This window comes from Drosophila takahashii, chromosome 2L, assembly GCF_030179915.1.
Source record: "Drosophila takahashii strain IR98-3 E-12201 chromosome 2L, DtakHiC1v2, whole genome shotgun sequence".
Classification (NCBI taxonomy): Eukaryota; Metazoa; Arthropoda; class Insecta; order Diptera; family Drosophilidae; genus Drosophila; species Drosophila takahashii.
Window position 1 is genome coordinate 3,929,561 of NC_091678.1, and position 11,918 is coordinate 3,941,478.

The following is an 11,918-nucleotide window of genomic DNA, read 5'->3' on the forward strand; positions in this document are numbered from 1 at the left end:
TACGGACATGGCTAGATCGACTAAATCGACTCGCGTAGTGATCCGGATCACAAATATTTATATACCTTATAGGGTTGGAAACCCTTCCTTCTACCTGTTACATACTTTTCCCCGAATACAATATACCTTTTTACTCTACAAGTAACGGGTATAAGAAACTCGCAATTTTTTTTTACATATTTCTGCCCCCGCATTTTTTTATTTCAGTTTATCTTCATTTTAATGCATACCATACATTGAGTTTAGAATTATATATTTTTCCTATTGGTGTATGCAATCTTAATGTCTGGATGGAGTAAAACCGGCCTGTTCCAGTTTTTACTCTGAAGTGAATTTGATAACATTGGCGGATTTCCCGTTATCATTATATAACTTCCCTTACTGAAAAAAATTTTGGAGTACAGCGTAGCTAATTCGAACAAAATTGGATTAAAATATGATGCTGATTTTTTCTGAATATGTAAATTAGTTGTATGTTCCTTAAAAATTACATGGTTGTTTTCATCTTACCTTACTTGGTGTGAAAAGGTTGCCTACAATTTTCACCAACATCCCTAGCTTTTGGTTCCGTTCTGTTCAGTGGCTAGGATTTTAACCAGCGTCTTTGATATATGACGCTGGAATCGCCTACTTAAATTCCAGCAGCAGCAGCAACATGTGGCCGGCAGCTTACCAGATACGCGGTTAAATTCTGTATTTAAACTGAATTATATTTCCTTATCGACGGGCAGATACGAGTAACACCAGGAGCATATTTTAAATTCTTCTAATATATGTAAGTAATAAAACGAGTGGAAAAAATGTAAATGTTACAATTTTTGATGTTTTATTCGTTTGATTTATCAACTACTGTTACGGTAATTGCATATTAAATTGGTTGTTTCTGTTTGTCGTTGCTTAAACTTTAATAAGTGTACTTGGTTTTAGCTGCGGCTGAATTTAATTATATTTGTACAAAATATATATTTACTTCTAGTTTTTGTTAATGAACAACTTGTTGTTTAGCATTCATTTTGGTATTCGCCTCGCTTGCCCATCCCAAAGTCCAGCTTAAAACTTAATTCTGTTGGTTTTGCTGTTCGATCTGTCGGTTTGCTTTGTTTCACTACAATAACGCTTAACAAAATATAATTATTAACTATTACTAGGCGCGTTTCGTTTGTTGTTGTTGCTGTTTTTTGTTTTTCTTGTTGTTTTTGTTGTTGTCGGTTGCTTATTGCTGCAAGTTAATCTTGTCATTTTGAAAAAATTTAACTATAATTTCTACGTCGTTTAGTTTAATTCATCGTGTATATATATAAAAATATATATATAAGTAAGTATATAATTAGGCATTTAATTAGGTTTAATTTAATTATATGCTTGTGTGTGTCCGTGTGTTCCATTCTACGTAATTGTATTATTTACAGCGTTTTAATAATTAACAATACATATGTGTATCAATTTATAATAATTACACTTAGTTGCATTGCACAATAAAATTGCGCATATTCTTCATCGGCATTCTTTAGTGGCAACTTAAAATTTGTCTATAATTTAAAGGTTTGTTTTCATTTCGGTTTCATTTGTTGAATGCGAATGCCTTGTTTCCCCAGAACCATTATTAATAATAATTTAATAATCTTTTTTATTTTGGTTTGCTTTCCGTTTTGTTTTTCGTTACATTTTCGCTTTGATTTTCGTAGTTTTCGTGTTCGTATATGTCAAAAAAGAGTCAACAGGAAAATGCTGTCCATTATATTATTCCATATCTCTACTATATCCCAACCCCATCCTATCCCAAATCCTGCTGATTGAAATCGGCTTAAAGTAGTTTACAGCATTCACTTTTTTTGGCATTTAAAAATATATGTATTTCTTGTATATCGGCGGCTATATGTACAGCTTATATATCTATTTCAAAGGGCAAGTCTATTTCGATTGATTTTTAACTCGTTTAAGTCTACTAATGCACTATTAGTTGTTGCGTCTGTGTGAGAGTTTTGAGGCACCCATTATGAATTAAATCGAATATGTTGGGGATAGGTTGGATGTTGGATGGTGTTGAAACAAATAAAACCAAACGAAGGATACATTTCCATATATATATATTTAAAATATATATTGTTTTCATTCATGTATTTTGTTCTAAAAACGTGTTGTGATTGCTTTTAAAAAAGTTAATTTAAAATTAATAAAATAGTTGCATTAAACATAATTCATATTGAAATATTACAAAGAATTTATAGCTATAACTTTTCTTTATATAGGCGATAATATATATATTTATATTTGCTAACATTTTTCTTTACCAAGGCTGCAAAGCAAAATTAACTAAAACTTAAACAATTTAAAAAGCCGTTCCTCCTCTTTACTGTACGCATACGAAAACAAAATTCAACTAAAATGTTTGTGTTTTTGGGGGGAGAGGGGGGTAGACAGGTAAAGGGGGGCTGGTTACTTGTTTTTTGATCTTACACACTAGACGTATAGCTAATATAACTTGTAATGTGTGTTGGTTTTTTGTTTGTATAATATCAATTAAAACTAGGCATAAATATAAAGCTTAATATGCTTAAAACAATTGAAAATTGAGCATAAGGAAATAAGTAAATGGTGTGCATATACAAAATACATACATATAAAAAATTATACATTAATAACAAATCATTTCTTGTGTTGTTTTTTGTTGTTGTGGTTGGTTATCTTCGTTCTGTTTGGAAGGTTGTTGGTTTCGATTTCTTTACGTTCGTTACTCCTTTTGTTGACTAACTAAATTAGTAGCTTGTAGTAGATAATAGTTGCTAATTTGGCCTGACTTTCATTTAGACACGTTTGGTGGTCTTTCCGTTTCCGTCTCCGCCTCCGATTCCGTTGCTACTGCGACTGATGCGTCGGATGCGACACGGCATCCCTGAGCGTCTTGAGGCCCGCCTGTACATACCGGAACACCTCGTGCATGGTGCTATGCAGCGTCAGCGGGCCGTTCTCGTGATCCAGTTCGCGGAAGAAATCTAAAAAGGCATTTGAATTATCACTTTGGTCATCAGGTTTTAATTTCAACTCACCTATATGATTGCCTGTGCGCACCAATCGATCGGCTTGATCCCACAACTCGTGAGCACTATTCACATAACTCAGATACTCATTCTGCTTGCACAGCTGATTGTGTATATCTTGAGGCACTATTTTGCCTGGCGGCGTATTCGAACCGGAGCCCTGAAAAGGATGAATGGTATATATAGTAATTGATAAGGATTCTTTGCTCAGATTTGCTAGGGAGACTCACCTGCGAGCCCACCGAGTTCGATGGTGATATGGAGGAAGGCGTGTTGCCGTTGACAATGTCCCCCCGGCCAACGCGAAAGAAATCCGTAAGACTGGCTATAATGGCGCGACAATTCTGCCTCCGTAGCTTATAAAGCTTCAGCGATATCAACGACTGGCAGCGCAAACTATTTAAAAAATATAATATATTTTAATGCTAATTTTTTATTGAGTATAATAAGTAAGAACCCACCTGAGAATGGCCACTTTGTTGTGAGTTTCATGACCGTTCGTTGACTGTTGTTGGTAGGGACGAAACTTAGTGGAGATAAATCTGCAAATGGATGAAATATTAATGTTTAGGACTGCTCCGACCACTCCGCTCGTCCGTTGTAGTGTCGTTGGCACACTTTACTCACTTAATTAGCGACAGGGTGTCCTTGTACATGGTATTGGTGGCCTGCTCGGAGCTGCAACGCTCCATGGCGTCGGCGGTCAGCAGGAAGTAGACCACGGCCTCCAGATACAAGGTGACCTGGTTGAAGGAGTCGCGCTCCGAGTCGGCGGCATGCTTTCGATTGATGGCCTCTTGCAGGAACTGATTGTTTTTTCTAAGGGATATAATTAAAAAGATATTATAACCAGGTACCGAAAATAATGATTATTTTTGTTTAATAAAAAAAATAATTATCTCCATTTAATGATTATTTTGTAAGCAAAAAAAAATATCGCTCAGAAATAATGATTATTTTGTGAGCGATATTATTTTGCTTAAAAATATCACTCAAAGTTAGATTACAAAGATTTAAATGAGATTTTGTAGGTAGAACCACAGAGCTCATATCCAGCTAAGAAAAAAATAAATTTTCTTTGTATAAACCGCTTAAAAAAAAACAAAAAACAGCTTTTTGTATAAAAAAAACTTTCTGTGGGAATCGAACTCGTGGAGATTTTATAATTTTTCACTTATAATTACGTTTCCTGATTATAACCAATAAATATTAAAGCATATAGATTAATAATTACCTGGGATCGTCGCTGGTGAGCTCCACATCGCGATCAAAGTAGGATCGATAGATGAGACGAGTAGCAGGCGCCGGCGTGGCTATAGATGCTGTGGATGCCGAGGTCACCGAAGGCGGCGTCGTCTGCACCGCCTCGTTGCAGGTGGCGGGCACCACGGGCACCACGTTCACCACGGTTGGCGGTGGCGGTAGCGGTGACATGGCCAGCAGCTTCTTGCTCGGACTGCCATTTGGGGCGGACACATCGCCAGCAGCTGCCGCCGCCGCCGCCGCCGCCGCAGCAGCAGCGTCTTCGTGGAGCAACTGCAGCTTGTCGTAGGACAAACGATCGTGGTTCGCGGGCATTCGCTCGTGGTTGTTGGAGGGCAGAAGCACGGGCACCGGCAGCATTTCCTTGCCCATCTGCAGCTGGTCGCCCTTCTCCTTTTTCCGCTTCTTCTCCTTGTAGGGACTCGAACTGGAACTGGAGCTGCGCTTCCGCCGGCGACCAGGAGGCTGCTCCCGCTCGCGTTCTCGTTCCCTCTCCCGTTCACGCTCCCTGTCCCGGTCGCGCTCCTGCTTCAGCTGGAACTCCTGCTTCACATTGCCGGGCTTGAATTTGGCCTCGTAGCCGGCGTCTAGCTCGGGCTCCGGTTTCACCGGATGCTCATGCTTGACCTTTGTGGCCCCGGAATTCGAGTCATAGCCATTGGGCACATGCATCGCATTCGCCGCCGCCGCCGCCTGATCCTTGGGCGTCAGATGGCCATTCTGCTGGGCGGGCGTGAGTTTCTTGAGCCGCATGATGCGCTCTCGCGACAGCTTGCTTAGATCAATCTTGCATATAAGGGAGGTGAGATGCGGCGTCGTCGTTCTCGCTGGGGAAGCTAGACCAGCGCCCAGTTGCTGCGTCATCCGTGGCTTCGCATTGATGGTGGCTGCGACCACAGTTGGTACATCCAACTTGCCCTGCTGCTGCTCCTCCTGCAGATCCACAATCACCACCTGTCCCTGCTTCTTGGCGCCGCCCTCCTTCGGATTGAAGATCCTGGCCAGCGTGTTCACCTTGTTCTTGTCGCTCTTTGACTTTCGCTCCCGCTCCTTTTCCCGTCGCGCCTCATCCTCCTCGCCGCTGCTGCTGCTGCCGCCGCCAACGCCACCGCCTCCGCAGCCGCCGCTCGACGAAGAGCACTCGGAACTGCTCAGCTGCTGGCTGTGCTGGCTATGTTGGCTCAACGGCAGCGGCTTGTAGGCTGGCAACTGCTGTGCCGGCAACTGTCCAACTCTCAGCTGATCTTCCTGCTCGCTGCCACTGCTGCTCGGCGAACTGCTGCCGCTGCCCAGCAGCGCCGCCTTCTTCTGCACCGCGCCCGTCTTGTTCAGCTTGACTATCCGGCAGTTGGTGTTCTGGGTTTCCGTGTCGTCGCTGCTCGAAGAAGAGCTGCTGGACTTCGAACTCGAACCCGCACTCGAAGAGCTGTCCTCATCGGAGCTACTGCTTCCGGCTTGCAAACTGGTTGGCTTCAAAGCGGCGGCGGTTACCAGCAGTGGTGTGGCCACCTTTTTGGTGGGCGTATTCCCATTGGAGCTGCTCTGGCTGGAATGTTCCCGTTTCCGCGCCCTGCTCATCGCCAGCGGTGTCTTCGCGAGCGGCTTTTTAGCAGCCGTCAGCGTGGGTCCCTTCGTCTGGGAACTGCTGCCGGCGGAGGCGCTGCTCAGGTTGCCACTGCCGCCGCTCTGCTGCTGCTTACGCGGCCGTCCACGTCCCTTTTTCACTGTATCCGCCGCGGGCTGCGATTGCACGGAGACAACTGAATGCTCCAAATGCTTGGGCGTTGGTTCGTCATCATCGCTCGAGTCGAGAATAGGGGCACTTGTTATGGCCTTCTTCTTGCGCGGCTTCTTTTGCCGCTGCTTCGGCGACGTGGGCAGCGGCAGGATGGGCGTCAAAGTAACGCTATTGCTCGGCGGCGCCTTCTGTGACTGCGCCGGTGGGACGCGCATCACCGTTGTGATGGCGGCTGGGACACCGGGTAGCTGGAGAGTTTCCCCAGGTCCCGGCATCGGCACCACCTCGCCGCCAGCCGCACTGTCCGAACTGCTGCTGCTGCTCGAGGAGGAGCTCCCGCTGGCGCTGGTCCCGGAATCCGAGAGTCGGGCCGCGATCAATGCCTCCGCCGACTCGCGTTTAATTTGGGTTTTTGGTATCGCTCCAAGGGACAACTCTGGTACAGCATCGATGGCCTCCTTTTTCACCGCCACTGGGGTGACACTCAGGCCACCGCCATAACGCAGCTGCTCCTCGTCGTCCTCCTCCTCACCCTCCTCCATGGCCATGTGACCATCGTGATCGTGCATCTTCTCGTTCTTCACAATCGCCGTCGTCACATCAATGGACTCGGGTATGATTTGGGCGCCTCCTGGCAGGATGCCCGGCACCTTCATGCTCACATTGCCCGGCGAAACGCTCTCGGAATTTGTCTGGTTGGCCGGCTTATGGAAGAACCTGCTCAGATTCCATTTGTTGCTCTCCGTTGGCGAGGGCGTCTTGTTCGAAGAGCTGCCGCCGCTGCTTAGAGTTCCACCCGATCCACTTCCTGCGCCGACGACGACTGCATTGGAGTTGGCCGTGGATGCTCCTCCTCCATTTCCGCTTCCGCCACCGAATCCACTGGAGCTGAGCAATCCTGTTATTGTATTGCTGCCACGGGCAATGATCTCGTGCCTGTACTTCTTATTCTGAGCCCCGTTGGACGTCAGCGGCTGGGGACGATGGAGGATTTGCTGCTGCTGCTGGAGGGATGGTTGCTGCTGTTGCTGCAGCTGCTGCTGCTGGTGGTTGGGATGGTGCTGCTGCAGATCGTTCTTGCTGCTCGACTCGCTGCCCGACTCACTGGAATCGGACTCGGAGCTGTTGCTGCTATTGCCCGCCGATCGACTGAAATAAAATCAGGGATTTAGTTTTGTTCTTTGGCTTTTAGTAATCTCATCGAATCGACTTACCCTTCCTTCTTTTTCTGCTCATCCTCCGATTCGGACAACTCCAGATCGTTCTCGAGGCTAAAATAAAATAAATAACTCAAACAATTAAAGATAAGTTTAGTTAAGTTCTTTGTAAGCAACTACACTCAGAAAAAAATGTTCCTTAATTTAAGTCCATTGGTTTTAAAATGGCTAACAAGTCTATACGTGGACTTCAAAATTTTCATCCCACATTAATTTTGAGTCTAAATGAACTAAAAATGGACCTAAAGCCATATGGACTATTACATGGGCTTAAGTCCATTTAAACTTAAAATGTATATGGGATAAAAACTTTTAAGTCCATATATAGCCTTATTTAGGCATTTTTAGCCCATCGTTCCTTAATTTAAAGTTCGTGGACTTAAACCAAGGTAATTTATTTTTTTGGCTGTATGTAGTATTTTTAAGAAATATTGTCAGCTATAAATTATCTATAATTATCAACGCGTAGTGACTAGCGTATTAATGAATTAGTTTCAAAAACTTTTAACGCTGGGATACAATAAACAAATAAATTAAATTAAATAAAATTATTGAATAGGAATAGTATATTAGCATGGAACTTAAAATTTAAATATAATATCCTTCTAAAAGGACCTCTTACCACGAGTCTTGCTTCTCCAGCGAGTGATTCTTTTCCGTTTTGAGCGGCTTGGCCGGTGCCGGCGACGTCACAACGGAAGCTGCCTTGGGCGGAGTGGGTGGCAGTTGGTGGAGAGGCGCCAGAACCTCCCCCGCTGACGTCGTCCCACTTGTTGCTCCTCCGAGGGGCAGTTGGCTGGCCTGCGGCGGCGTTGTGAACAGCGGGGCGATGGGGGAGGCAATGGGCGCAATGGGCAGCAAAAGGGGCGTCATCAGCGACGAGGGTTCCGCGGAGGGCGGTGAACCGATCATATCGATGGCATACTTTTGCTTGTTGGGGGCAGTCAGGTTGTAGTTTTCCCGCGTTGGCGCATGCGGCGTGGCCGCTATCGACGTGAGAGGCGTCACCCAAAAGCTATTTGCTATATCGCTGATTATCTTGTTGACGTCCTTCTGCAGAGTGAAAAAAGGAAGGGTTTATAAAAGATCCTAAGGCTTGTAAAAGATGTAAATCAGTGGTGACCAGCAACGGAATAGACAATTTCTCTACCGCTGCGCTGCTAGCGTTTCGACGCTCACGTACGCTGTCAAGCAGAAAAACTTCTGCTGGCCACCACTGGTGTAAGCGATGCAGCAGCAGTGTTTGAACTTCAGAATGAATAAAATGTACTTTTAAATACCTAATAAAATAAATTTAAAACTCTATCAATATCATTGGCATCCCAATATAAATACCCCTTCAGCCGCTGCATCGTTTACAACATGTTCCTATTACTTTTAAAGGTTGTAAACGATGCAGAAGCTGTCTCGAAAAGCCAGAAAGTAAAAAATTGTGAATGTTTGATCTATAAATGAATAAAATGTACTTCAAAATGCCTAATAAAATCATTTAAAACCTCAAAAAATAGCATTGACATTCCAAAATAAATACCCCTTCAGCGGCTGCATCGTTTACAACATGTTTCTACAATTTTTAAAGGGTGTAAACGATGCAGCAGCAGTCTCGGTAAGCCAGGAAGTGAAAATTGTGAATGTTTGATCTATAAATGAATAAAATGTACTTTTAAATGCCAAATAAAATCATTAAAAACCTCTAGAAAAAGCACTAACACCCCAAAATAAAAACCCCTTAAGTCGCTGCATCGTTTACAACATTTTCCCACAATTCCAATAATTTTACCTCTGGCGGCGGCGGTTGTTGGCCCGCTCCGGGTCGCTTACTAGCCGGTGGTGGCGCAAAGCGACCGCCGGTCCCATTGTGCAACGCTGGAGGTGGTGGGCCAAGAAAGGACTTCTCCCGCCCGTTGGGCATCTGGGTGGATAGGGGTGGCCCCAGCGGCGTGCTGGCCGGGATTCCGCCGCTGCTGGCATTGTTTGTGGCGCTGGACGAGTTACTGCTGCTGGAACTGGAACTGGATCTGGGCGGACCGCGGGGCGGGGCCATGCCACTACTCGACGGAATGTCGTTCTTCATGGGCTGACCGGGATAGCCGCCGCGGCCATTGTAAGGCGGCTTGTTGTCCGCCTGCTTCAGATATGTTGGCGGTCGCTGCTGTTGCTGGTAGTGCTGCTGCTGTTGCTGTTGCTGGCCGGGCAGCGAGGAGCCTGCGGACGCGGAAGTGGACCCTCCTCCTGAGGAGGAGGCCGAGTTGGAGGCGGAGGAGGGTGAGTGGCCCAGGGATTTGCCCTGCGACGGCAGTGGCGCCTGCAGGCGCGGATTGCCGGCGCCGGGCGCACTCCTACTGATACCCACAGTCTGATTATTAATGTACACCCGCGCCTCGACGAACTCGCCCAGGGCGGCGGTGATCTCCGCATCATCCTCGGTCAGCCGACGTGGCTCCGCGAATAGACTAGTCTCCCGATCGTCGATCTGTATGCCCTGCTGTCGCTCGATTTTCTCACGCTCACGTCTTTTTCGCCGCTCGTACTCCTCCATGCTGCAAAAAATTATATAAATTAAATTATAATTTTATAATCTTTGAAAGGTCTGAATTTCCTTTTATTTTGCTTTTATTTCTTTTTAGTTTTGCAGTAACAGTAACAACATAAATTAGAACAGCAAACAAACATCACAGGTAATACAACAACAACAACAAACATGTGGCGTACAAACAGCTTGGATTTCCAAAAAGGTTTTTCATCCAGGACAAACAAATTGTCATGCATTGCGTGCTTTGAATTCGACAAAGATTTGAAGCCAAAAAGCATATTCCGGGTGATACTTAAAGAAATTTTTGTTAGTATCCTCTTTTCTTTTTTTCAAAAATGGGTATGGTTATTATTATTATACCCGGTGGTCGTAGAAAACAGGGGTATACTCAATTTGTGTTAATGTACTTATGTAAACAGGGATAATGAAGAGTAATTGGTCCTAATTTGGAAGTATATTACTGAAATTTTATTAATTTTATTAGATTGATGGAATTATAATTTTTTAGAGAATGTATCCCCTAAATTGGTTACATGTTTGGGGCGGGGCAAAAGCGACCGTAAGTTACACTTAGAATTTGTTTTCGAGCAACACTTTCTTTCTTAGAAAATGATTTTTACAAACTTTATTTTATATTTTTAACAGAATTTCTAAAGCCAAAATAATTAAAACAAATGCCAGAAGTTAGTTAGTTTTCCTGAATGCCTTTTTCTAACAAATTTTTTTTGCATCAAGTTAGTCAACTTCCTTAACTTCTCAACTTAATTCCGTTGTCAATATTTGACCCATGCTTGTGGACATGGGTGTTGTTAGGTGCCAACAGTTTGACAAGCGTACGATAGGTGTCAACGGTTAGACATGCACACACGCAAGCACAGTTTGATGGCTATGAAAAGCTTGCTTTTGTTTGTCTTTGTTTTTTTTTTAAAGGAAGCGGGGGCGTTAAAATTGTGCAAATGTTTGCATTTGATTTTGTCTGGTTTTTCAGTCTAGTTGTAGTGGTAGTGGTGCAGACATGCTTGAGAACACAACAAATATATGATAGAGGTATGAACATGAACATCGACGAGGAGAGAGGAAGAGAGAGACGGAGACGAAGACAGACACAGACAGAAATACAGTTCAGTGACTCTAAAACTTACTTATAATTTTGGCTATACAAATTGTTATTGTATTGCTGTAGTTGATCTAGTTGTTGTTGTTGTTGGGGCTGCTGTTGCTGAAGGAGGAGAAGGCTGTTGTTGTTGTTGTTGCTGTTGCTTTGGTGCTGCTGTAGTTGTTGTTGCTGCTGCTGTGCCATAACGCGCGCTTAGTACAAATAAAATAATTAAATTATCCTCAGCTGAGAGGGCACACACACACAGACAGGCAGACAGACACACGCACACAGCCAAAGGAAATGGGGGGTGGGGTGTGGGGTTTTGGGGGGCGACTCTGCAACTAATCTTCTCCTCTCTTTCGCTCTATTACTATCTCGCTCGATTGCTCGCTTATGTTATCGTTGTAATTTTGCGACGTTGAAACGCCGCTTTGTTGTTGCTGCAATCGCAATTGCAGTTGTTGTTGCTGTTGCTGCTCTTCTTGTTGTTGCTTCTCTTGCTTTGCTTTTGTTTTTGCGCCTGCAACATTTTGGAATTCTGCAGTTTGACAAGCACTATCGTTGTTGCTTTTCTGTTTGTTGGTTTTTTTCTTCTACACGCAGACTTTTCTCGTAAATGCTGAATTTGATTTGTTTGTTAGGGGATTTTGATCGTATCTTCTATAGTCTTTTATTGCTTGAGTACGTTGCTAAAAGTGTGGGTGTGTTTGTTTGTGTTTGTATGAGTAGAAAAAATAAAGTTGCAGTACCTGAAAGGAAAGTAGAGAAAGAGAAAAAATTAGTTGCCTACTTCTCAGAGCACTTAAGATATCTTAGGAAATACCCAAGAAATGACCGATTTGGAGATTCCCTTTAACGAAACATCTTAACAGAATCTTAACATTTCCAATGCAACTTAAAAAATATTTCTAAAAATCCGAGTTTTTCCGGCAAAGAGTTTATACTTTTTATTCAAAATCTACTATACCCTTGTTTTATACAAGTTTGCGTACAAAAAGCTCTTAGAACTAAAGCCGAATGGCATCCCAAC

At 43.9% G+C, this 11,918-nt stretch overlaps 1 protein-coding gene across 1 annotated transcript; it reads right to left on the bottom strand.

The window, feature by feature from the left end:
* Positions 1–803: 803 nt before the first annotated feature.
* Positions 804–11,637, bottom strand: LOC108066468 (AF4/FMR2 family member lilli). Its single transcript, XM_017154998.3, has 10 exons — positions 10,932–11,637; positions 9,037–9,796; positions 7,879–8,309; positions 7,254–7,310; positions 4,273–7,188; positions 3,666–3,857; positions 3,500–3,580; positions 3,269–3,434; positions 3,048–3,198; positions 804–2,993 (listed from the first exon to the last, which is right to left on the bottom strand). The coding sequence occupies exons 1-10, from the start codon at positions 11,087–11,089 to the stop codon at positions 2,857–2,859; spliced, it is 5,049 nt and encodes a 1,682-aa protein (XP_017010487.2). The 5' UTR covers positions 11,090–11,637; the 3' UTR covers positions 804–2,856.
* Between the last annotated feature and the right edge of the window lie 281 nt (positions 11,638–11,918).